This window comes from Coregonus clupeaformis, chromosome 33 (assembly GCF_020615455.1).
Source record: "Coregonus clupeaformis isolate EN_2021a chromosome 33, ASM2061545v1, whole genome shotgun sequence".
NCBI lineage: Eukaryota > Metazoa > Chordata > Actinopteri > Salmoniformes > Salmonidae > Coregonus > Coregonus clupeaformis.
In genome coordinates this window covers 454805-480288 of record NC_059224.1, presented here as the reverse complement: position 1 = coordinate 480288, position 25484 = coordinate 454805, and the positions used below count along the sequence as shown (strand labels likewise).

At 40.8% G+C, this 25484-nt stretch overlaps 1 protein-coding gene across 1 annotated transcript; it reads left to right on the top strand.

The window, feature by feature from the left end:
- The first annotated feature begins 1782 nt into the window (after positions 1-1782).
- Positions 1783-25414, top strand: LOC121558724 (ankyrin repeat domain-containing protein 10-like). The gene is made up of 6 exons (XM_045210096.1): positions 1783-2222; positions 7302-7454; positions 9383-9474; positions 20126-20370; positions 20638-20727; positions 24388-25414. The coding sequence occupies exons 1-6, from the start codon at positions 2025-2027 to the stop codon at positions 24849-24851; spliced, it is 1242 nt and encodes a 413-aa protein (XP_045066031.1). The 5' UTR covers positions 1783-2024; the 3' UTR covers positions 24852-25414.
- The last annotated feature ends 70 nt before the right edge of the window (positions 25415-25484 follow it).

Genomic DNA, 25484 nt, shown 5'->3' with positions numbered 1-25484 from the left:
TATAACATTTCACAAGATTGGAGAACACAGAGAGAGGGATCTTTGACCATTCTTCTTTGCACAATCTTTCTAGATCATCCAGTGTCCTGGGTCCTCTCTTATGCACTCTCCTCTTTAGCTCGCCCCACAGGTTTTCGATTGGGTTGAGGTCTGGGGACTGAGATGGCCATGGGAGGACCTTGAGTTTGTGACTGCTGAACCATTTTTGTGTAGATTTTGCCACATGTTTTGGATCATTATCCTGCTGAAAGACCCAATGACGACCCATCTTCAGCTTTCTGGCAGAGGCCATCAGGTTTTTATTTAAAATGTCCTGGTAGTTCAAAGCGTTCATAATGCCATGCACCCTAACAAGGTTCCCAGGGCCTTTGGAAGAGAAACAGGCCCACAGCATCACAGATCCTCCACCATACTTCACGGTGGGCATGAGGTGCTTTTCGGCATACTCATCTTTTGTTTTACGCCAGACCCACTTAGAGTGTTTGTTGCCAAAAAGCTCAATCTTAGTCTCATCTGACCAAAGCACACGATCCCAGTTGAAGTCCCAGTGCCACTTAGCAAACTCCAGACGTTTACGTTTGTGAGTGTTAGTGAGAAAAGGCTTTTTCCTTGCATGCCTCCCAAACAGCTTGTTGGCATGTAGAGAGTGTCTGATGGTTGTTTTGGAGACTTTGTGACCCCAAGATGCCACTCTTTGATGCAATTCTGTGACAGTGAGCTTAGGACTTTTTTTTACTTCTCTTACCATCCTCCTCACTGTGCGTTGTGGCAAGATAAACTTGGGACCTCTTCCAGCCTTGTTTGTCACTGTTCCAGTTGTTTTAAACTTCTTAATGATTCCTCTGACTGTAGATACGGGCAAGTTAAGGCGAGTGGCTATTTTCTTGTAGCCATTGCCTGACTTATGAAGGTCGACACAAATCTGCCTTACTTGAATGGTGTGTTCTCTTGTCTTTGCCATGTTGACAAATGGGTAAGAGAATTAGGCCTCTGTGTCACGTCATATTTATACCCCAGGGGAACAGGAAGTCATGAATTACATATTAAAAGTTCCTAGATACCCTGACCAACTTTAGCAACTACAGAAAAATATATTTTTTTAAAAATCAATTAAAAATTTCAGCTGAATTGTTAGGGGTGCCAATAATTGTGGGACACATGATTTCAAGTTTTTCTTTTTCTAAATGTGTGATTTTTTTTTACCACCAAAGTAATGTACTTAAATAAAAGGTTGGATTTTTCTCTTTTTTTGCATTTGGGTTCTATGTTGTTTAAAAAAAAATGAGAATTTTTGGAAGTCCTCGACCACATCTTAAACAGGGGTGCCAATAATAGTGGAGGGCACTGTATATGTTTCAGTAAGATTTGATTTTTTGCATTTATAGCATTGGTTATCAACTGTACTGCAGGGATGGAACTTAAGTTGCAGAAAATTGAGGTTGTGGTGGCAGCTGCAGAGAGGTATTTGGGTGAGCGAGACTTGACGTCAGAAGAGTTACAGAGTGTGTTAAGTGGTGGTGTACCATCCTTTCAGGCTGTTGGCCTGAGGTAGGACTAAATAGATTTAAATAGTGGAGTAGGGTGGTGGGTTTTTAGTTACTGTAGGGTTAGATGGTAGGGTATTTGTTTATTTATTGTTTGTTTATTATTATGTATTTTTCTCAAGCGAAGTATAAGGGAGTTATAGGCCTACTCCAGTCTAGTAGGTGGCAGTAATGCAATATTTATTGGATGCCAACCGCCGTTAAACCTAATCGAAGAAGAAGAAGATTTAACAAAGGGCTCCATGACGGGTTTTAATAGAACCAAGCAGCCAAGAAAACTCCAGTCTGGGTTTTGCGTTTCGCGCCAAATTGAAAGGCCGAGCTCTCGTCTCTTCCTTTTCTTTGTGTACGACTTGTGCACGTTCCTGGACGGGCGTGCAAAAGGAGTTCGAAGTGAGTTGCGTTATTTGCGGTCATAGCAACTTGATACGGCAACCCAAACAGCTGTACACATCGTACCGTACACATCGTACCGCAACCATGTCCGTCCGCGTAGAGTGTGGATTTTCAAACGACGAGGTGCTGAATATTCGTTACCCTCTCCACCGGGCGTGCAGGGATGGAGACGTTGGTGCTTTGTGTTCGCTTCTTCAGTGCACAACAAACCTAGCGGACCTCATCACGGAAGACTCCTTCTATGGCTGGACTCCCATTCATTGGGCAGCACATGTTGGAAAGGTAGCAAACTAGCTAACAGTCTTAAACCAATAGGGAGAGATGATTCATCCTTTCACATTGTTAGCAGTCGTAAATCTAGCTAGAAATGCTGTGAATAATGCTAAAAAAACGGACATGTTCACTCCTTAGCAAGATAGCTAGATACATTTTTCCGATTTGTGATGCTAATCCGATACATACTTAAATAAATTATCTTTCTATCAATGTATCGATCTAAAACGTTACAATGTAGCTAACTATCTATCTTTATCTGAACAGCGACTTACGTCATCTCTGTCACAACACGCATAAGAATATTTTCTAATTGTCAGATGTTTTTTTCTCCACAATGTGAAATCACATGTTATCACCTAATGTCGCGTACATGCTTGCGTTCACACCTGAAAGCAAATATTGTGTGAATGTACAGCTATGTAATATCGACATTGATTGGCCTAATAGTGCATGTAATACCGGCTGGCTGCTGTTGAAGCCTTGTTGTCAGTATTTCAGTTGGGCCAAAGAGCTAACGTCAGTCTTCTCGAGAAAGTAGCTAGCCTTCCCTTACTGTCAGTTTATTTCAGGAAATGTCCAATATTCTATAAAGTACTGCATCGTTTTCTATTGGCTGTGCATGGGCCAATAACAAACAACCCGCTAACAATATCAACAGTTGAAACAAAACTTGCACGTACCTGCCATGTATACATGTATAGTCTGTGCTGTGCTCATGGAGTAAACCAAACTCTAAAGAAAAGTATTGCATGACTGTGGAATTGATTTATTCAAATTTTGTTTTAAAAGTATATCCCATAAAAAAATATAAACTTACATTTTTTACATATCTTTCAAACTCTTGATTTCTTTAATTGAAATGGACTGACAGGCTCCCAACTGGGATCACTGGTACTCACAACTTTAAGAATTTAAGAACACAATATTAAATTTTAAAAAACTAAATTATAAATTGAGATATAGCATATATAGTAATAATAGCTACTTCTGAAGCACATGCTGTGCCCTATAAACTAATATTTAACTGTGTAATTGTATTTTGTGTAATATGAGGTTTCTACATGTAAAATCAAAATGTTCCTATTGCGATACATTACATAGAACATTTACACTGTCTCTTTAAGAACGTCAACGACAACATGCAAGAGATCTGTCATTCATATATATTGCTATGATCATAGATCTCCTGAAGAAGCTTTTATTTTATTTCTGTGCCCCCAAAAGTTTGGATATACTGGTAATGTTACCAGGTTGTTAGCTAGCTAGCTAATGAGGTAATAAACATGACTGAACAAGGTTTAAAACAAATGGTTAAACTGCCCGCGAATAGTTTTAGAATGACCTGTGACATGGTTTATGAATGACATGGTTAATGAATGAGGGGGTTCGTTTTTCTGGCATGGGTTACCCCGGTGGGAGCAGTTTGAGCCGGGTGAAATGTGATTGCATTCTTTTTAGAGCCTTGCTGCCTCCCGGGCGTGAGCCAGGTGCCCCGCTCTGGCCGATGGCGAAGTCTGCTCAAAACAAAAGAGACATAATTACAGTGGCGTAAAATACTTTAAAGTGTTTCTTTGGGTATCTGTACTTTACTTTACTATTTATATTTTTGACTACTTTTACTTCACTACATTCCTAAAGAAAATAATGTATTTTTTTACTCCATACATTTTCCCCTGACACCCAAAAGTACTCATTACATTTGGAATGCTTAGCAGGACATGAAAATGCTCAAATTTGTGCACTTATCAATAGATCATCCCTGGTCTAACCTACTGCCTCTGATCTGGCGGACACACTAAACACACATGCTTAGTTTGTAAATTATGTTGGAGTGTGCCCCTGGCTATCTGTAAATTTACAAAAAAGAAAATGGTGCCGTCTGGTTTGCTTAATATAAGGAATTTGAAATTATTTATACTTCTGATACTTAAGTATATTTTAGCAATTACATTTACTTTTGATACTTAAGTTTATTATAAAAACAAATACTTTTAAACTTACTCAAGTAGTATTTTACTGGGTGACTTTTACTTGAGTTATTTTCTATTTAAGTTATCTTTACTTTTACTCAAGTATGACAATTGGGTACTTTTTCCACCACTGCATAATTAAGTGATGAGTAGGATTCTGTGTTTTCATATGCAAAAGTGATTGATTTAGAGAAAAACGCTTTATCTGCCTTCCCAATGAAAACTAGTTTGAAGTTTCAAATTTCTAAAAACCTATTTTTGCTTTGTCATTATGTGGTATTGTGTAGATAATAAATATAATAATGTAATCAATTTTAGAATAAGGCTGTAATGTAACAAAAAGTGGAAAAAGTCAAGGGGTCTGAATACTTTCCGAATGCACTGTATGTATATTTCGTCGCATATGCGGCCAAATTGGTCACACTTTAGAGCCCTGTGTATGTCAATGGCAAGGTTCCCCTGAGTGAGGTGGTCTGGAGAAAGTTCCATAGACGTTGGAGAAGGAACAGGGCAGAAGAGGAAATGAATGAGGCAGTTATTAGTTACTATGTTGTATGTTTCTGGAAGATGCACCATGCTGCCTTGTTGACAACATGACCGAGCAGTGCAGATTACGGTTTGATTTGAGAAGGGCGCTCCTCCCTCCCTGCTTTTGCTCAATGACGTGACGGGCCATTGCTCGGTTCAACCTGGGCCAGCGTAATAGAGCTCCCTCAATGTAAAATGCATGACCCCAATCCTTGATAGGAAGGGGAAAAAAACTTTGCGCTGGTAGTATGGGTCAGATCTTTTTAAAGGGATGGTTTGGGATTTTGGCAATGAGGCCAAATTGGTCACACTTTAGAGCCCTGTGTATGTCAATGGCAAGGTTCCCTGAGTGAGGTGGTCTGGAGAAAGCATTGTTAGCATTGGCTAGTGCAATGACTGGAAGTCCATGGGTATCTGCTAGCATGCGAAACTACCTCTAACTTCCTTCATACTGGACACAGAGACATAAAAATGGTATCCACAAGTTCATCGGAGCAAAAACCAAGCCATGAGGTCGAAGGAATTGTCCATAGCGCTCCGAGACAGGATTGTGTCGAGGCACAGATCTGGGGAAGTGTACCAAAACATTTATGCAGCATTGAAGGTCCCCAAGCACACAGTGGCCTACATCATTCTTAAATGGAAAAAGTTTGGAAACACCAAGACTCTTCCTAGAGCTGGCCGCCCGGCCAAACTGAGCAATCGGGGGAGAAGGGCCTTGGAGTTTGCCAAAAGGCACATAAAGACTCTCAGACCATGAGAAACAAGATTCTCTGGTCTGCTGAAACCAGGTTTGAACTCTTTTTGCCCTGAATGCCAAGCGTCACGTCTGGAGGAAACCTGGCACCATCCCTACGGTGAAGCATGGATGTGGCAGCATCATGCTGTGGGGATGTTTTCAGCCGGCAGGAACTGGGAGACTAGTCAGGATCGAGGAAAGATGAACGGAGCAAAGTACAGAGCGATCCTTGATGAAAATCTGCTCAGGACCTCAGACTGGGGCAAAGGTTCACCTTCCAACAGTACAACGACCCTAAGCACACAGCCAAGACAACGCAGGAGTGGCTTCGGGACAAGTCTCTGAATGTCCTTGAGTGGCCCAGCCAGAGCCCGGACTTGAACCCGATCGAACATCTCTGGAGAGACCTGAAAATAACTGTGCAGCGATCTCCCCATCCAACCTGACAGAGCTTGAGAGGATCTGCAGAGAGGAATGGGAGAAACTCCCCAAATACAGGTGTGCCAAGCTTGTCATACCCAAGAAGACTCAAGGCTGTAATCGCTGCCGAAGGTGCTTCAACAAAGTACTGAGTAAAGGGTCTGAATACTTATGTAAATGTGATATTTCCATATTTTTTCCCCCTTCAATTTAGCAAAAATGTCTAAAATCCTCTTTTTGCTTTGTCATTATGGGGTGTGTGTGTGTGTGTGTGTGTGTGTGTGTGTGTGTGTGTGTGTGTAAATTGAAATGAACAATTGAAATCAATTTTAGAATTAGGCTGAAACATAACAATGTGGAAAAAGTCAAGGGGTCTGAATACTTTCCGAATGCACTGTAAGCATATTTCGTCGCATATGCGACCAAATTGGTCACACTTTAGAGCCCTGTGTATGTCACTGGCAAGGTTCCCCTGTTGGTCTGGAGAAAGTTCCACAGATGTTGGAGATGGAACAGGGCAGAAGAGGAAAGGAATGAGGCAGTTATTAGTTACTATTGTGCCCAAAGGCGAAACAATGAAACAGCTGCGTTCTCTGCCATCTGTGTCCATAACATGGCCATCCGGACTTTCATATCTTCATCTCATCTTTATCATATCTGCACTTCTCAATCTTTAGTTAAGTCAGTCAAGCATACACATTTTGAACAGCTGCTTGGATCTTGTTTTTTAAACTATATGTACCGCCAAATGTGCTTAGGCTGGGTGTGCCCACTCTGCCCACACAGAGGCTGGCCTGAACATGAGCACAGTTAGTGGGAGTGACTGCAGTTGAAACCTCTATACTGTGACATATATGGGCTTAGGGACAAGGAGTTCATTACAGGAAAAAAAGTAGGAGACCATCAAGATTAGGGTCGGGACAATGCCGGTATCGCGATACTCGTTAGTATGGTGGCAAGGAAACAAAACACGAAGTGGATTGAACTGCTTTAGGAAAACAGCCCTAATGTTGGAAACAAACATCATTATGTTGTCATCCAGAGTCTCATTTTCCAAGCTATAGCACACAATATTTTACATACAGCAGGTTTTTAAAGGACGGAAGAGTTTGGTCTGCTTCGTGTTTTCATTTTTGGCATGAAAACAATATTGCGATACTGGTATCGTCCTGGCCCCAATAAAGATGCCACTGGTTGGTTAGTGTGGCCTTGGTTTATCCCAAACAAATACACTTCCTTTGCTGTGGTTTGGTGTCTGTAATGACATAGAGCTCTGAATACAACAGTCTGTGTAGTGATACTGACTCTCACTGTGATTTGCGTAATGACTGTGTCTTGTCAATCATTAACGCTGCTCTCAACAGCAAGGCTTTGTGATTGGTCATTTTGAATCTACAGTATGTTGACTCACTCTCACTTTCTTTACAGTTGGAGTGTGTCATGCGCCTGGTGCAGGTGGGCTGTGAGGTGAACGCCATGACGACGAGGTTTGCCCAGACGCCCGCCCACATCGCGGCTTTTGGAGGCCACCCAGAGTGTGTGCTGTGGCTGTTGCAGGCCGGGGCTGACATCAACAGACAGGTGGGTCTCAGTCTTACATAGAAATGCATTATGTCATTCTATTACTATGGGGTCTCAGACATTACCTTCTCACAGGTTACATGACAATGGCACTCATGACTGGATAGACAAAAAGTAAAGACAGACTACAAGAGCTACATGATTTGATGTCTCTTTCCCTGTTTGCAAAAGTGGGTCTCACCTTCTATATGTCAATCTTTTCCATGCGGCCCACGTAGGCCAGAATTATCCTACTAGGGAGGGATCAGGCTGACTGGGAGACAGAGCTATAGTTCATGCTGTGTGTGGGTTTGTCTGAGACTACGTCTCTTTAACTCACACCAGACTGACTAGAGAGTATGTGTGGCCTCTGAGTCAGATCATAGAGCCAACAGGCAGGCAGCCGTGTCATGACCACATCTCAAATAGGGTCTGCCCCGGCCTGCCGGTGTTTGTTTGTCTATGACTACTGTTCTAAATGCACCTAGAGGAAGCAGCTAGGGAAGTTCTGCTCAGGAAATCAGATTAGGAGGTCAAGATTGCGTAACACTCTACTGCTCCATCCTCCATCCTTTCCCCCTGGCTCTCGCTGCTGTGACATTTAGAGGTTTTATGGGTCAAGTTCAGCTGGCTGATCCATTGTAATGGGGCGAGTAGGAGAGGATTGTGACGCCGCAGAGCTATGGGGGAGCATCGCTACACTGCCCTAAAACAAACATACATACATATGAGGGATTCCTGTCCTCGTTATGAAATTATCAACTTTACCCTGTGTATCTAAAAATGACCATATACCCTGATTTTGTTTAAAGCAAAACGAACAAAACTATTGCTGATGGTGAACCTATAAAACAATAAATAAATAAACTATTGTAAGCCCCATTCAGCAGGTATAGCCAGCTGAGAGTTGTCTCCGGTAGCTTACTTTTTATTACGCTAAAACACTGTCAACTGTCAACACAGTTACATGCTTAGTTCAACACTGGAGGAGAAAACGCATCAGTTGTCACAAAATATTAGGTATTTTCAGAAGGTAGAAAAAGTGATATGAGCAACAGTCATCGATTTCGTAACGCTTGAATTGATTTTCGGACCGACACAAGCTTAATTCGGATAAGTTTGGGGTCCGAGGACCGACACAGTCGTATCTTAAAATTAGTATCTTAAACATTTGAATCTGGGACCGATGCATATCAGTGAATGTTACCTCCTAATACATACACACAGAGCCCCTCCTCCCTTCACCACCCTTGAAACTGTTCACTGGCAGTGAAATTGTGCAGCCTGACCTACATTCCGGCTGCATGGAGCAGAATGGGATGGTAGCCCGAGGGCGGATTTGCTAGCTAGAGTGCAATGTGTCAGTTCTCCTTGGCTTGAGGGGGTGCCGGAGAACTGGGTGAGGAGTTAGCGGGGTGAGGAGTTCAGCGGCTGTCTCCAGTGCCCACTGTCTCTGTTGCCAGCAGACACCTTTTCACAGCCTCTCTCTCTGTGATTAGTCCCTCTGGAGGACTGTTGCTGCTGTCTGCAGCTGTGCTGAACTGCCTGGGCATGCTGCACCGATAATGTCACCTTTCAGCAGACACTGGGGGCCTTACTTATGAGTGGCCAATATCAACATAAGCGACAGGTAGCCTAGCGGTTAAGAGCGTTGGGCCAGTAACTGAAAGGTTGCTGGTTTGAATCACTGAGCCGACTAGGTGAAAAATCTGTTGGTGCCTTTGAGCAAGGTACTTAACCCTAATTGCTCCTGTAAGTCGCTCTGGATAAGAGTGTCTGCTAAATGACTAAAATGTAATAACAATGCCTTGGTAAAATGTATATATTGCAAGCCATAATGTTTTTCCATTCTCCCCATTTGTACTGGTTGAGAGCATGGTTAATCCATCTACACAGTGTTCTCTATCATTTTGTATAGTGATGTGTTTTTGCCTTGTGTCTTGTTCCAGGACTATGTAGGTGAGACCCCCCTCCACAAGGCAGCCCGGGCTGGTAGTATGGAGTGTGTCAACGCCCTCTTGATACAGAGTGCTAAACCAGAGTAAGTCCCCCACTGCACTGTGCCCATTTACACCTAACTGTACCACACAATACTTTGTTACCATGGCAACAACATTATTGTTGAAAAGTGGAACTCCACCAGGTGGCTTCCGCTCTGCATTCTGCCCCCCCTTGAAGTCAAGGCAATTTAACTGCGTGAATTTGGCACCCCGTATTGCTCAATAATTGTCTTTGTGCCACTTCTGTGCTGGGTTGTGTTGTAGAAAATGTTTACAAATGTCTTTACAAGCATGCTTGCTCAAACAAATTATTTTATGAACCAAATTAGTACAAACATGACACAAACTAATGATCAATTTGATCATTTCTGAGTGACACAAAGGACCTAGTTTTCTTTTGAATTAAATCACTAATTGACACACATAATTGTCACAGCACAGGAGCCAGATGGCTCTGTAATGAAAGGCCTGAACTGGCTGACGATTCGGACGGGGTGCTTCGTCACCAAATGGAGCTTTGTAAGGATTTGGCTGTTAGGCTGGGCCATAAGCGCATTTGCATTTCGGTGGGGGACATCCAAATCCTCTGTGTCCATAAGGTGACTCATGATAAAGCCCCTTTCCCGAGGGGTTGATGAGGAAGTCATTTGTTTCTCTGTGTGATTTATTAAAAAACAGCTTGGTTGGCTATGGCAGTGCCAATTAGTCAGTTCCCAACCTATCATTACCATGTGCCATCCACTTGAACCTCTCCAAATTATGGCCTTGAATTAAAAACTGCCACCACAACCACTCTCTCGTACTTGTTTTAGGTGACTTTTTGTCCCAGTTGTCTACTGGTGTTTGTGCGATACACATGGCTTTTGGAGAATGTTTGTTGGTGGCGTTCCTCTTCAGTAAATCTGCTGCTGTGTTGGTTATTTCAATGTTTCTGTTTACGTTTCATTGTCTTTTATTATAGCCCAATAATGTTAATTAATGTAATGTTACGCTAACTGAAATAGTTTAAAATATGTCTGTGATGATTAGGCTATACTATTAGAGTGTACTTCTCTTAGCAGGGCATAGGGCAAATGCACATTTCCTCCTGGCTTATACAGTGTGGATTTCTCCCCCTCCTTGCTAGTGCCATATAATTATCTCACCATGTGAGGGATGTGACAACCAAACTATAGCCTATATATAGTGTTACGGAACTACAGCGCTATAACTTAACTTAACCTATGTTACGGAACTACAGCGCTATAACTTAACTTAACCTAACGCCTCGATCACACCGATGGCGTCATTGCATTTTGGCACACCAGAAGTACATTAATTTACAATGGAGCGCTGTGTTTGCCTTGCAACATTGCGTTGCAGAGGCAGTTGCAGTGCGTTCTGTGTGGCGCATACGTTGGATTTATCGAATGTATCCGTCAAACTGTATGCGTAGACGGCTTGACAGAAATCGTAGCAGAAGATGAATGTTGAACGTTTGTTGCACACATATCCAGATGATGCTGCGTAACATTTTGCGCAATGATGCTATCGGTGTGATCAAAGCGTAAGTGTTTACTTTGGCGTCTTTTGAATTTATTCAGTTGTCATGTAGGTGAATTTTTATCTGCTTTAAACTGCTTAACTGCATCTTATCGGATGCTTTTCTCATTAGTGTAAACGTATGAACCTGTAGATGGCACAAACAGTTAGGCCCTGTACTAACTTAGTATGTTTGCTGGTAGTAAGTCGTGTATGCCCGTCTCAACACTACATTCCTCAAGTGTTGAGTATTCTGTCAGCTTGATAACAAGCATCGTCCCTGGACACTTCTCCTAATTGATTTGACAGCATTTACTGTCCAAGGTTTCACAGTCAAGCCCATTAGTCACAATGAAGATTTCACTTCGTTGTCATGTTTTTGTCACAATTTCACAAATCTCCACTAGGATTATTGAATCATGTTAAGATTTAAAATGAGGAAATGTGCATTTGGTCCATGTTTCCTTCCAAAACTATCAATGAAAATGAATTGTAAGAAATGTGGTCTTAGTTGTCTGCATCTGTGTATATTTATAGCATTATGTATTGCCCATGCTTTTTCATGCCTTTAACAGCTACTAAGATCTAGTATTTTAGTCCTTATGTTAGTGAAAATTTGAGGTAAAATGTATAGTGAATGTAGTAAAGTGAGGGAAGCTCATGTTTTGTAGACTATATTTTAATTCGCAGTCACTCAAGAAGATGACACTCACAATATCCTCTCAACATTAGTGTTTGAGCTATTTTGAACTATCTTGAAAAGGAAAGATGCACGGTAATTCCTTGAAATTGCTCGTATTGTGCCAATTTAAGTTAACCTTAAATCCAATATTTATTCCACATCCACCAATTTAGAATATGGCTATAAGATAAGAACAATAAGAACTCAACATTTCTATGGCTTTCAAAAGCCTGGCAAACCTACCTTCATTTCTGTAGCAGGGATCGGTGCGAATTGTAATGGTCAATGCCTCTGTACTGACTTCCCCAAGCCAATTGAGCCAAAATACTGGATTAGCTGCTTCCATGAAAAACTGAGACTATTCAACTGTTTATACCTCAAGGATTGATATTGTCTCCAACTTTGGCACAATAAGAGCTGAGGTTTTAAATAATGTCTCTCAAAAGTGTATCCTTCCTCACCACACTCAATCAGGACTGTAGTGTGTTACAAAAGATGGAAACTTTTGATTTCTCTTGAATCCCTTATTATCATGACTCCAAAAATAACACGTACCACCTGAAGCCACCATTGAACAATTATTAAATGTTATGTCCTTGTTACACCATATTCATTCTCGTTCAAAGCTTGGAGATTAGCTGGAGGCAGATTTTTACTTGTTCATAATTCATTCCACATTGTGTCCATGGAGAGACCTTTCGTATTGATCTTATTGGACATCTCTCAAAGTCATGGGTTTAACTTGGAGCTTTTTTGTGTGAGGATGACTCCGTCCTAGACCACATGATTACTCAGCTTTTCTCTTGAAAGAAATCTTAACTCCAAATAGAACATTCTGAGCAGAACAAACCTTAACATTCCTTACCCAAATTACGCCATCAAAAAAATTATAACACCCTCCTCATACCTGAAAACAGCTTGAACAACTTATCCATCTTGAATATGTCGTTATCAATAAAACATCTCAATAAGGTGCAGAGCATTAGATTTGCCTGCTGGGGCACAAGGAGACCCCAAGCTCTGCTAAAACCATTGACAACTGCATGACGTTTTCAAGGGATTGTTAACATTATTGAACTATTTGGTTGTAATATCATCATCTCTTGAAGAGCATAGTCAGAACTACACATTTCAGATTATTCCATGCAAAACAATTGCTCACATTTAGCTCCATCAGAGTTATACAGCAAGTAACTGCATGCTTTTCATGATCAGTAAACATCAATTGATCATGTAATTTCAGATACATGAGGGTAGCCTCACGAGATCTCTCAATATTGGCCACCATTAATTGGATATGTTAGCTAACATTATCCCCTTTTCAACATAGTTTTTAAGAGTGTTAATAATGATTGCTGCTGACAGACATCATAGGTTTAATTTATTGATGGACCACATCAAATTGGCTAGCTAACTAATAACAGATCAGGTCAATATGGCTAGTTAACAAGCTAACATCAGGGGATAAACTAGATGGCTATATCCAAATGTTGTTTGATTTGCTTGGAATCTATAGTGGTGATGACAGTAGTCCGACTGACAACTTTACCAGGACGAGGATTTGCCAATGTCAAGCTCTTTCCAAAGCCTAATCTCTGATAAAGCAAGCTAAATGACACGTTGCTTAGATAGCTAGCTACATGCCGTATGCCAAATGGATAGGCTACCCTCGCGTATCTGAAAATACATCATCAATTGTTTACTGATCATGAAAAGCATGCAGTTACTTGCTGTATACAGAGGCTTGTGAAAGTATTCACCCCCCTTGGCATTTTTCCTATTTTGTTGCCTTACAACCTGGAATTAAAATGGATTTTTGGGGGGTTTGTGTCATTTGATTTACACAACATGCCTACCACTTTGATGATGCAAAATATTTGTTATTGTGAAACAAACAAGAAATAAGACACACAGAACTTGAGCGTGCATAACTATTCACCCCCCTAAGGTCAATACTTTGTAGAGCCACCTTTTGCAGCAATTACAGCTGCAAGTCTCTTGGAGTATGTCTCTATAAGCTTGGCACATCTAGCCACTGGGATTTTTTTTCCCATTCTTCAAGGCAAAACTGCTCCTTTGAGTTGGATGGGTTCCGCTGGTGTACAGCAATCTTTAAGTCATACCACAGATTCTCAATTGGATTGAGGTCTGGGCTTTGACTAGGCCATTCCAAGACCATTTAAATGTTGCTGGAAGGTGAACCTCCGTCCCAGTCTCAAATCTCTGTCAAGAATTTCCCTGTATTTAGCACCATCCATCATTCCTTCAATTCTGACCAGTTTCCCAGTCCCTGCCGATGGAAAAACATCCCCACAGCATGATGCTGCCACCACCATGCTTCACTGTGTGGATGGTGTTCTCGGGGTGATGAGAGGTGTTGGGTTTGCGCCAGACACAGCGTTTTCCTTGATGGCCAAAAAGCTCAATTTTAGTCTCATCTGACCAGAGTACCTTCTTCCATATGTTTGGGGAGTCCCCCACATGCCTTTTGGCGAACACCAAAAAACACGTGTTTGCTTATTCTTTTCGTTAAGCAATGGCTTTTTTCTGGCCACTCTTCCGTAAAGCCCAGCTCTGTGTAGTGTATGGCTTAAAGTGGTCCTATGGACAGATACTCCAATCTCCGCTGTGGCGCTTTGCTTCATAGCAAAGGGGGCGAATACATATGCACGCATCACTTTTCCGTTATTTATTTTGTAGAATTCTTTGAACCAAGTTATTTTTTTTTCATTTCACTTCACCAATTGACTATTTTGTGTATGTCCATTACATGAAATCCAAATAAAAATCCATTGCAATTACAGGTTGTAATGCAACAAAATAGGAAAAACGCCAAGGGGGATGAATACTTTTGCAAGGCACTAACTCTGATGGAGCTAAATGTTAGCAATTGTTAGGCCCATTGTTCCAAATTCTTGCATATACTTTTCCGAAATCAAGTTGTCTATGTGCCAATGCCTTGATCACCGGGCTGTAGGTAGCCTAGCGGTTATAGCGTTGGGCCAGTAACCGAAAGGTTGCCATTTCGATTCCCCGAGCCAACAAGGTGAAACAAGTCGACGTGCCCTTGAGCAAGACACTTAGTCCAATTGCTCCAGGGTTGCATTTGATAATGGCTGACCCTGGCCGTGACCTCATTCTCCAAAGGTGTCTCGTGGAGTTGGGATATGCAAAAAAACACATTTCCATTCCATGCCTATAATACACACTTGTACATGTGTGAAACAGGACAAATATAAGCACCAATCAAATGTTTATTTTATTAACTACCCCCTACGTTCCTATTCTGCTTCCATTTTCCACTTTGGCGTCTTTCTTTCCATTATTTATACTGCCAGATTCACCGGACATGGAGCAGTTCTTTTTGTCATTTCTTATCAACTTATTAACAATCCTCCAAGTGCCATAATTACCAGATTTTGACTAGACTTTTTAACTTCCATGTCTTTGCAAGAATTACTCATTAATTTAAAGATACATTTTCAAGAGAAACCAAATGCATAGTTTCGAAATGTATACATATACATTTAAGTGACTGCTATATTAATATATTTTTCTACATCATGAGCTTTCAGGTTCCTGAATTTAGTGGGACAGTCAGTGAAGGGATGAAAATAGAGATAGATATGTTAGGACAGCAGTTCATGCGTGAGTTTTTAGGTTGCTTACTTATTACAGCATAACAATGATTCATTAATGTCTCCATGTTTATGTAGGATTGTTTAACTGTTTTGAATGTTTAAATATGTTTGAAATCATTTGCTAAATGGCCATCTGTAAGAATTGATTGCAAAAAAATTGTACTGTCACAAAAAAACAAATCCCCTACACGTTTCGATGTTTTGCAGCTATTGAATTTGAACTTGAATTTCTCAAGTAATCCCAGAAAGGGGGAGCATTCCAAATAGGCACTGCAGAATCTGCCACAAGTGCTACAGCGAACATCTTACAGTTGTGGCATTGAGTGTTCTCACTATCGCTTGGTTTCTACACACTGGCAAACTGTCGAGGTATTTCTTGGAGTGATTGGTTTTAATGCTAGGAGAGTAGTCATCATAGTCATGTCTAGACCTGCATGTTTAGTTTATACCTACTTGTTAATCTAATCTTATTCAGATACTTGCTAACTAACCATAGGATTATTGGTCAAGCTCAGGATGTACAAATCAGAAATAGTGCAGAATGCAGTCCAATTGAGTCATTAGTATGCATTTTGACATATCTTAGTGGAAGTAGCAAGCCAGGGTTAAATTGTGACAGGTGTGTTCTGACAGTAGAAGCAAAGCATTTCAGGATTTTTCAAAAATGAATTGTTTCCTCAAACACGATCTTTAATTATTTATTGCTATCTGGGAATGTTCTTGAAACTCTATTGAACTGATTTTGTCATCACATTTCCAACTTTTGTTACAGGTCTTACTCTCAATGCCAGACAAGAGAAGTAGGCCTAATTTAATACATGGTATAAATCCCATAGACCCAATCAATGTCATTAGAAAAAGATCAATCCTTGTTTACAAGAAGCCTGATAAGCATCTTGTTCATTATTTTATAATCAGACTAAATGACAACAGTAGCCACTGGCATACATACAATCTGAAACAATGTGCACCAGGCCCAAGTCCATCATAGGATATTGCATACACAGACATCTCTATTAATAGCAAAGACTGTTGCTATATTGGTCTGTTTTCATGGACCCCTGGTATCCAGATGTTAGCGGTGCAAGGCAAAACAGTAGGCCTATTCTTTCCACGCTGAAAGAAAGCCCAAGTTATTTTGGACAGAGCCTAAATGGTGCTTTCCTAACTGTGATTTATTAGGATCTACAGATTTGGTTACAACCAACCTCCAACTGATCACAAATAGGTGAACTGATTGGAAAATAGATGAGCAAACCATTCAAAAGTGTTGGGTTAGGGTCAGTCCTTGCAGGTTGCCTGGCATTGAGAGAGACTGTCCTTCAGGAGACTCCCCAATACTATTGTCTGTTATGAGACAGTTAAACAAAAAAATCTGATCATGTTTGGAAACATTTTAATTTTAAGTAGTGGATAGCTAGTGGATACTGGGGAAATAGCTGAATGCAAATAATCTGTTCATTTAATTTGTAATGTGTTAGGATTGTGCGCTTGAAATTCTGTAACTTACAACGAATTGCATTTTGCTGTTTATTTTACTACATTATTTGAGCTTGTTATAAAAGTGATGAGGAATAAGGTAGAGCTAGGCCTATATGTCGCATTTGTCTGAATTCATAAATGATCAATCTCCATAAGTAGTAGTAATGACCAAATGTCACATAAGACCTGTAGGGCCTATTGCAACAAACATTGGCCAGCGTACTAACACAAGGTTATCTCCCGCACAGCTGATCTCAATTACAACTATCATTGGCCACCGATTTACCGCTCCCTAAAGCAGATGCCAAGGTTATCTTTTAGTCCTGATTGCTGCCAACATTTCAAGACTTTCACCCTCTGGTTATTATCATCGGAAACAAATTAATCCTAAAAGCGATTTATCAATTTCACAATCATGCCGTACAACTGAAATAAAGTATTTCCTAAATTACCACGGAAAAATCTACTATGGTAATTTACCCTACATTTTGGTATACTCGCGTTAAATTATTATACTTTTAAATTATCAAAACCGGGGGGGAAATATCCCTGCACTGTCCATATTTGAAATGTGTAACTAAATCAAGTCAGTCATGATGAGTTACATATCTATAATTTATCAAATGAAAATAGTCTAATACAGTTATTTCAAATGGCACACATTATTTTGCAATTTAAGATGAAACGTTTGAATGAAGTATACTACTACTACTACTACTACTACTACTACTACTACTACTACTACTCCTATATTATTTTAAGTATACTACTACTCCTATATTCTTATAATAAGTATTTTACATTCATCAGGCTTACAGTTTCCGATGCTCCTGATAGGTTATTATTTCATTGGGGGCAGGAATAGAGAACCTAGACAACATAAGTTACAGCTGTCTGGTATCAACGTAAGATCAGCTAAATCACAAGTTTATTCGTTGCAATCAAGCTTATTTTAGTATGCATGTGCTTGTAATCGTCTGGTAGTATAGTTTATTTTTTAACCAGCGCTAACACGGGGCTCAATGTGAAGTTCCTTGTCTTTGTTACAATCCACCCAAAATGATGTTCGACATTGATATAGGCTGCTATAATGAGTAATCCTGTAGAATTGACTGTTGATGTAGTTTTGGTAGACACCAGTGTCTTAACATTCCCTACTCTCAATATAATTACAGAAGCTATCGCCAGCAGCAGAATTTCCCTGCCAGAAACAATGTTCTGCCCACAGCCCACTGAGTGCCAACCCCAGTGATGCCAAAGAAGTTTGACATTTACCACCTGTGGAAAATACAGTGCATTCTGAAAGTATTCAGACTCCTTGACTTTTCCCACATTTTGTTACGTTACAGCCTTATTCTAAAATTGATTACATTTGTTTTTTTCCCCTCATCAATCTACACACAATACACCATAATGACAAAGCAAAAACAGGTTTTTAGACATTTTTGCAAATGAAAAAAGAAAAATATCATTTACATAAGTATTCAGACCCTTTACTCAGTACTTTGTTGAAGCACCTTTGGCAGCGATTACAGCCTCAAGTTTTTTTTTTTTTTTTATAAGATGGAGAACAAGCTATGCAGAGTTTTGGTGCAAGTACAGCCAACTAGCGCACAAATAATATTGCAATATTGTCAAATTGATACCATACGATATATCGTCAAAAATAATAATACCCCGATATGTCACTATATCGATTTTTACTTTCTTCCCATCATGAAAACCAAGGTTATTTTAGTTAGTTTCTTCTCAGAACATATTTTCTTAAATTACAAGATAAAAAACAAAAAGTTATATCTTCTACATTTCCAACCAGTCATATTAAAAATATACAAATATATTTCATTATATTTCTGAACATCTTGATGTATTGTGGCACAGACAACCCATACTAATGACATGCACTTTATTACATGGTTTCTTCAATGAATAGTATTGGGAGGCCTTGCCTCATACAAGTGAGTGACTAATTAAAGGGTTTTGTTCATTCATGAATTCGGACCAGGATTAGCTCACACTGCAGTGGGAGATGGTCAAGTCTAAAGTGAGCATGCTACAATCCATGTTGATGCTGTGTCCATTCCAAACAGTCACTTGGCCAACATGCCTTTCCTTTGACTCAGGCTGTGTTTACACAGGCAGCCCAACTATGGGCAAAGATTAGTATTGGGCTGCTTGTGTAAACACAGCCTTACTTTTTTCACATTATCCATTTAGGGGGAAGGAATACAGTTCCTTAACTTCAATTAAACTCTATTTTGGTCTTCTCTGTTCCTGCTTAGACCTTTGGAATATCTAACCACCTTGTTAGCTATGAATATGGACTGAACTTCTAGGCCTATTCAATGCCTGAAATACCATCTGGGATCATGGCTGACGCAGATCTACATTCCGGCAGGGCCTTTCACTTGAACATTCTCCTGTCCATATCCAGAAAGCTTGAAGATCTGTGCTTCTCTGTGATGCCTATATTGAAGGGACACCACACCGTGTCTTCACTTTCTCGATGGATCCCACTCTTATTTACTCTGCAAATTATCATATTTTTCCGTCATCAACCACATCATGAAGAGCTGTACTTTGTGGAGCTTGTTGGCATGACATCCTCTTGGCAAGACGATTTGAACATAAGTTGTTGGTAGGGCCCAGATAAATGTTGACTTCTATTTTAACTGGTAGTTCAGTCACCCAGCACCAATAGGTTGTTGCAGTAGCCTACATTCTCAAGCCTGTGCTTTAAAATGATAGTTTTCTTACGTGTGTTAACTCGTCTTACCATGGAGTCAATGAATTATTAATTACAACAATCAACTGTTTGAGTATTCTAGTGAGTTTCAAAGCAGAGAAATGCAAAATCTTTGAATCCTTATGAACAACTAAGATGCTCTGTCTACATTGTGTGACATTCTATGCAGTCTACCTTGCTATCCAGAAAATATGGAAACAGAACACTTTTTCTACCAGTTGGTTTTTTTCACAATTTTACCTTTTGGGACTGCATTCTCTAAAACCTCACTTTGGATGACTTTGCAGTTGAAGCTCTGGTCCTCTTCTGTCTAGCTAGAACTATTCTATCTAATGAACTACTATTATACAAATTATATTTCCTGGATTGTCACCTTTAATGCTACCCATAGATGGACGTTAATCATCTCTTACTGCAGTGTTGGTTTCTACCGTCCTTCCTCTATTTTTGTTTTGTTATTTCAGGAAAATAATTGGGTCAGTTTCAGTGTAACGATCTGTAGGATGATAGCAGAAGTAGAGCAGACAGGGTTGGACATAGAGCGGGTTGTGTGACTTGTCTTGTACATGCTTGCCTTAGCTTGCGGACGTTGCTAACTTTGGTCCCCTCTCACCGTGCAGCTTAAGGAACGCTAATGACCTGACGGCGGCAGACCTGGCCCACGCCCAGGGCTTCTGGGAGTGCGCCCAGCTGCTCTCCAACGCTCAAAACCACCTCAACCAGCTCAATGGTTTCCATGCCAACGGGGCGCTAAACGGCCACTGCTCCCTCGGCCAAAGCCGGGGTCTCCTCAAAGGGCTGGCCAATAGAAAGAGGCTTCTGGACGGCATGGAGCCCAATCACATCAAGAAGGCCAGAACAGACGGTAGGGGCCTATCTAGTCTGTCGCAGGGCCTGCGAAATGTTCAAATGTGTGTATTTATCTTTGCTAATGTGCTGATTCGATATGAATCAGTTGGTCTATCTTTCTAGCTATTACAACATCGTAATTGCCTGGCATGTCAGTGGGCATTAAAGTCCAAACGGCAAACCCGTCTAGATACCATATGAGAACAATTTTATCTGTAGACATTCTTAAAGTAGGTCCTTAACAATGTCTAATGCAGCTCTCTGTCTGTCCGTCATCCCTCAGGTGTGGACCTGCCCACGTGGATGCAGCATGGCTGCGGGGAGGAGCTGGAGACCATGTATATGGAGTCTGCAGCCCCGGACCCCGTCTCAGGTGGGATTGGCCCCTCCACAGCCCCCAAAGAGCTGGATATCTCTACTGTGGCCTCCATGCAGATCCTACTGCCGCTGCACTAACTACTGCGCCTATTTGTATTGGCCTTTCTTAAAAAGCCAGTTTCTTGTGTATGTATAAGCTAGGTTTTTATGGTCTTGACTTTAATATCTTGTCAAGATCAAGGCATCTGAAAATGTTCAATGGTTCAGAAATGTATTAAGCTTCTAGTAATGTCAATGTTATTTCTCTGTCACTATCTCTGAGAAGCTCATTCTACACCTTCTGCATTTCTGGCACGTTCATGTTCAAGATGTAGGAATGCACTCAAATCCAGACATGCATATTTTATGAATGGAATCCATTTATGCATTTTCCCATTGCATGTGTACCTAAATGCTCAAGATGAGCATTTCTTTCCTTACTGTTCAGTTTGAATGATTTCCCTTGTTTTTGATAAGCCTCGACTATTTGGTAGTTGTGTGAATGAACCTCAAAAATTTGACATTTGTTTTGCTACAACCGACTTTGTCATCCACAATTTGGTTATGCCCTAGTCGAAACCTGTGTAGAAAATATGGCTATATCCACATCCCTGTGTGTCATTTATGCTTTGGCAACAACCCAATGGCAGAATCCCTACCTGGACTAAAACTGTAAGGCTTTAATGAATGTATCCTGTAGATTAAGGTTTTCGTGAAAGAGGGTGTTTATGAAAGTCAATTTTGACTGATTGCATGGTATAAGTGCCATTGCGTGACATTCCAGCCTTAGAATGAACAAATTACGTGGTGTAATGTTATTTCTTCCAAGTTCGCCCCCTACATATTCCCTTCCTCCCATACCAAGGTTATTATAGTAAACAAAACTAAATAGTTTTTCCAATTTTAGTTAAAATAAAATAATTAAGAACATTTAGAAAAATACTGAAACTATCTTTGACTGCATAAAGAATTAAAATAAAAACCATCGGCCTCCCGAGTGGCGCAGCGGTCTAAGGCACTGCATCGCAGTGCTTGAGGCGCCTGCAGGCTGACTTCGGTCGTCAGTTGAACGGTGTTTCCTCTGACACATTGGTGCAGCTGGCTTCTGGGTTAAGCGGGTGGGTGTTAAGAAGCGCGGTTTGGCGGGTCATGTTTCGGAGGACGCATAACCCGACCGTCGCCTCCCGAGGCCGTTGGGGAGTTGCAGCGATGAGACAAGTTTGAAAATGGGTAGGGAAAAAAAACAGTTTTAGTTTTCTGAATCTGGTGGATAAATGCTGACAGTAGATGGCGATGTTTCAAATAGGCCTAGCTTGTGCAACACTATCACAAGCTAACGGGGAAGAAATCTGAGGGTGAGCGTGAACAATGGTGGCAGCAAAGGGTAAAGCCCTGTATGGGATTGTTTTGAGTACATTGCTGGAAAGGACAATGTATTGTAGTGTCAGCAGCGTGTATTGAACAGAGATAAAAGGGAAAACCCAACCAACCTCAAAGTTAATCTGAACAGTGCCCACAAAGAATCATACAAACGATTTCAGGCTAAAGACAAGGTGAGACAGCCAGAAGCTATTAGTAGCACTTTGAATGAACTTTAGCACTTTGAATGAACAGAGCAGAAACATGACAACCTCATTCAAATGAGTAAAAATATAAATAAAAGAAGATCTGGTTAATTTATTCATCCAGTCTGGCAAGTCCACAAGACAGTGCGATGAACCAGCCTTCAGACAATTCAACCAAACACCCCACTGTGCACACACTGGTTGAATCAATGTTGTTTTCATGTCATTTCAATGAAATGACGTTGAACCAGTGTGGAATAGCGCTGAAATGACTTCTGTGCCCAGTGGGACTTAATCGCAAATGTAAAACTCATGCCGCTGCTAGAGTAAATGTGTTGATTGCTTTGCAAATGGATACAGCAATCCATAAAGTTAAGGAGATTCTGAAAGAGGCATGAAAAATAACCCTGTGTGTAGATGGCTGAAGCAAGAAAGGACTGACTGCTTTGTTTATGTGCATATCAGCCTGCTTCTATTACCCCTCCAACAAGACACCACATGTTTCTCAGCCTCCATTGGATTTAACATCCACACACCGGAGTGGTAATTGACTGCACATTGAACGCATAGGACATAGCAGAAGAGCCTACTTGTATCTGACAACGGGGCGAACATAGCTATCAAGCTTTCCAAACAGGCAATAGAATGACCGTGACCACCAACAACCACAGCTGGCCGTGACTGAACGGCGCGCAGAAATGTCTGAATCTGAGTCAGACACCGACGATTATCCTTTTAAATCCAAGTCACATTAAGATCCTTTAAACATAGTCAAACCTATGACCTGACCCATCACCTTATGTATTACTGCCCACAGTGGCAAGATGTGACATCCCCAAAAAACAAAACACATAAATGGCTCCTAGCCTCCCACACATGAGCTACTTTCTGTCTGTAAAACTCAAACTGAAACAAAATAGATATGATTTTATAAAGCTCGTAACTAAATAAAAACTAGTCAAATTAAGTCTGAAAACTAACTGAAACAACTGAATTTCAAATAAAAATTGAAAAAATAGAAAATCACACAACTATAATAAGCTTGTCCCATACCCTGTTTGATCTAAAGCAAATTAATAATGAGATACTAGCTGATGCTTTGGTTTAACTCCTTGTAAATTCTGGGTTTTAAGAGACTTCTTACTCCTCTGACTGATTCAAAATTCCAAAGGGAAGCGATGACAAATGAACTTGTTTGTACTGTAAAGTTGGCCAGTTGAGATTTGAATTAAGTTTAATCAGTTCAATGAAACATACAGCAATATGGATTGCGTTATATAATGGGCTAATTAAGCATTTGTACTGTGCAGCTGTATTTGACAAACCATAGCCAATAATACATTCTCAATTTTATATGCACAGTATGGTAGTGATTAATCTGACACAGTATCTTTCAACTGTACATTGTAGAAATAATTACCCATGTTTATAGTGCGCCTAGATTTTTTTTCTGATTCTGACAATTCTATTAATGTTTTGTTACAGTGTGTCCATAAAATTATTAATCGTTGTAAGTACATATATAGTTTGGCCAGGGGTAGGTATTTATGGTACATTGTCATGTGTGTTTGAAAGGCACATCGAGAGAGAATGTATACTCAAAGTAATATATTTTAATTAACCTATTTGATTACCTTGATGTGATGAAATATCATAGGCATTTAATTACATTGAAATGGGGTAAAGTAATTGTCTGGGTCATATTCAAAGGTCTATTATTGTTGTGTGATCCCCTCTAGTGGCCATAGGAAAGACTGACATGATCACTGCTTCTGTAGCATATGCACATTTTCAAACTTAATCTATTCTGCGCTATAATCAATATTGCCTAAATCATTCTATAAACTCCAAAATACAACAAATTCAGCTGTTGGAGGAAAATCAATATTGAACGAAAAGTGTGCACTTTTGCAAGCAGAGCAGAGCCACAATGGTAAACGTATCATGAGAATCGGACAAGGACGTGTTTGCAAAACAAAATCAAGATGTTTACCACATTCATGTGTTTGGAGAGTTGCTTCCAAATCCTGTTCATGAACCTGCCAAGTGTGTTCCTTCTATGTGCCATCCAACATTGAATATGACTAGTCATGTCTTGTTTTCAACGGCAGATGACCCCAAAGCCACCATGGGTCAGATGAACGGCAACGGTGGGCCACAGAACGGTGCCATCTCCACCAATGGCCACATGCCAACACACCTCAATGGGGCCAACGCTGCCGTGCTGTCAACCGGCTTCTCGCGATGGGGATTGCCGGCCTTGGCTCCTTCCACTGAAAACGGACTGGCGTCATCGCCGCTAGCGAATCAGGAGGCGGAGGAGACCCGGCGGCGTTCAGCCCACGAGATGTGCGGCTCGCTACACCTGACGGGAAGCCCCAGCAGCTGTGTGTCCCACCGGCCCTCCTGGGAGTCCATGGCCAGCGACCCGGGGGACACCCTGCACTACGGACACTACCATGGCTTCGGGGACACAGCAGAGGACCTGGCTGAGGAGCACAGCAGCTCGGTGCGCGTGGAGCAGCGTTACGACCAGGCCGTGCTCAGTACCATGCACTTCTATCACGGATCCTAAATAGGGGGAGGCTGGCCCTTCCCAAATAAGTAGTCCGTCTAGCTACCTGCCCCGGCGGAGGCACAACTGTGCCTACAGCCGCTAGCCTGCCTTAAAACCCAATGGTTACCATAATATCGTTGTTGCACTGGGGATGGAGAGAAGAGACACATTGGCCCATCTACCAAAGGGAACAAATAGCATTGTTGTTTTTGTATTTGATATTTGAAATCCTTATATTATTACTGTCTGTTTGTGTTGTAGCGCAAGATGTGATTGTGGTAAGCTGATCCTAGTTTTTCTGGTGATGGTATTGCATTCAATGCATTTGTTTGTTTGTTTCTCAAAGGTGCTGGTTATTAGAATTATGAGTTATGATAAGACGGCGATGCCTGATTTTTGTGTTAGACCAAAAGGCTAAATGACTTGTGTTTGGCATGTAGGTTCTGTGCGCCAACACTTATGTTAAATCTATTATGGCACAAAAAAAGTATTTTTTTACTGACTTTGTCTACTCGGAGCACTACAAACAAGTATTTCTCATTTTTGGGGTTCTACTGAAATAAAAATGAGATCAAATTGCATGCTTGACCATGTCTTCCCTTTTGCTTCTATGACATTGCTGAAATATGAGAATTATTTTTTTGAATTATC

Excerpts from the sequence above, each read along its gene's own strand:
- LOC121558724 (XM_045210096.1), top strand. The coding sequence starts at position 2,025 with ATGTCCGTCCGCGTAGAGTGTGGATTTTCAAACGACGAGGTGCTGAAT. Across the intron at positions 7,455-9,382 it reads GGGCTGACATCAACAGACAG|GACTATGTAGGTGAGACCCC; the intron begins GTGGGTCTCAGT and ends GTCTTGTTCCAG. Across the intron at positions 20,371-20,637 it reads CAAGAAGGCCAGAACAGACG|GTGTGGACCTGCCCACGTGG; the intron begins GTAGGGGCCTAT and ends GTCATCCCTCAG.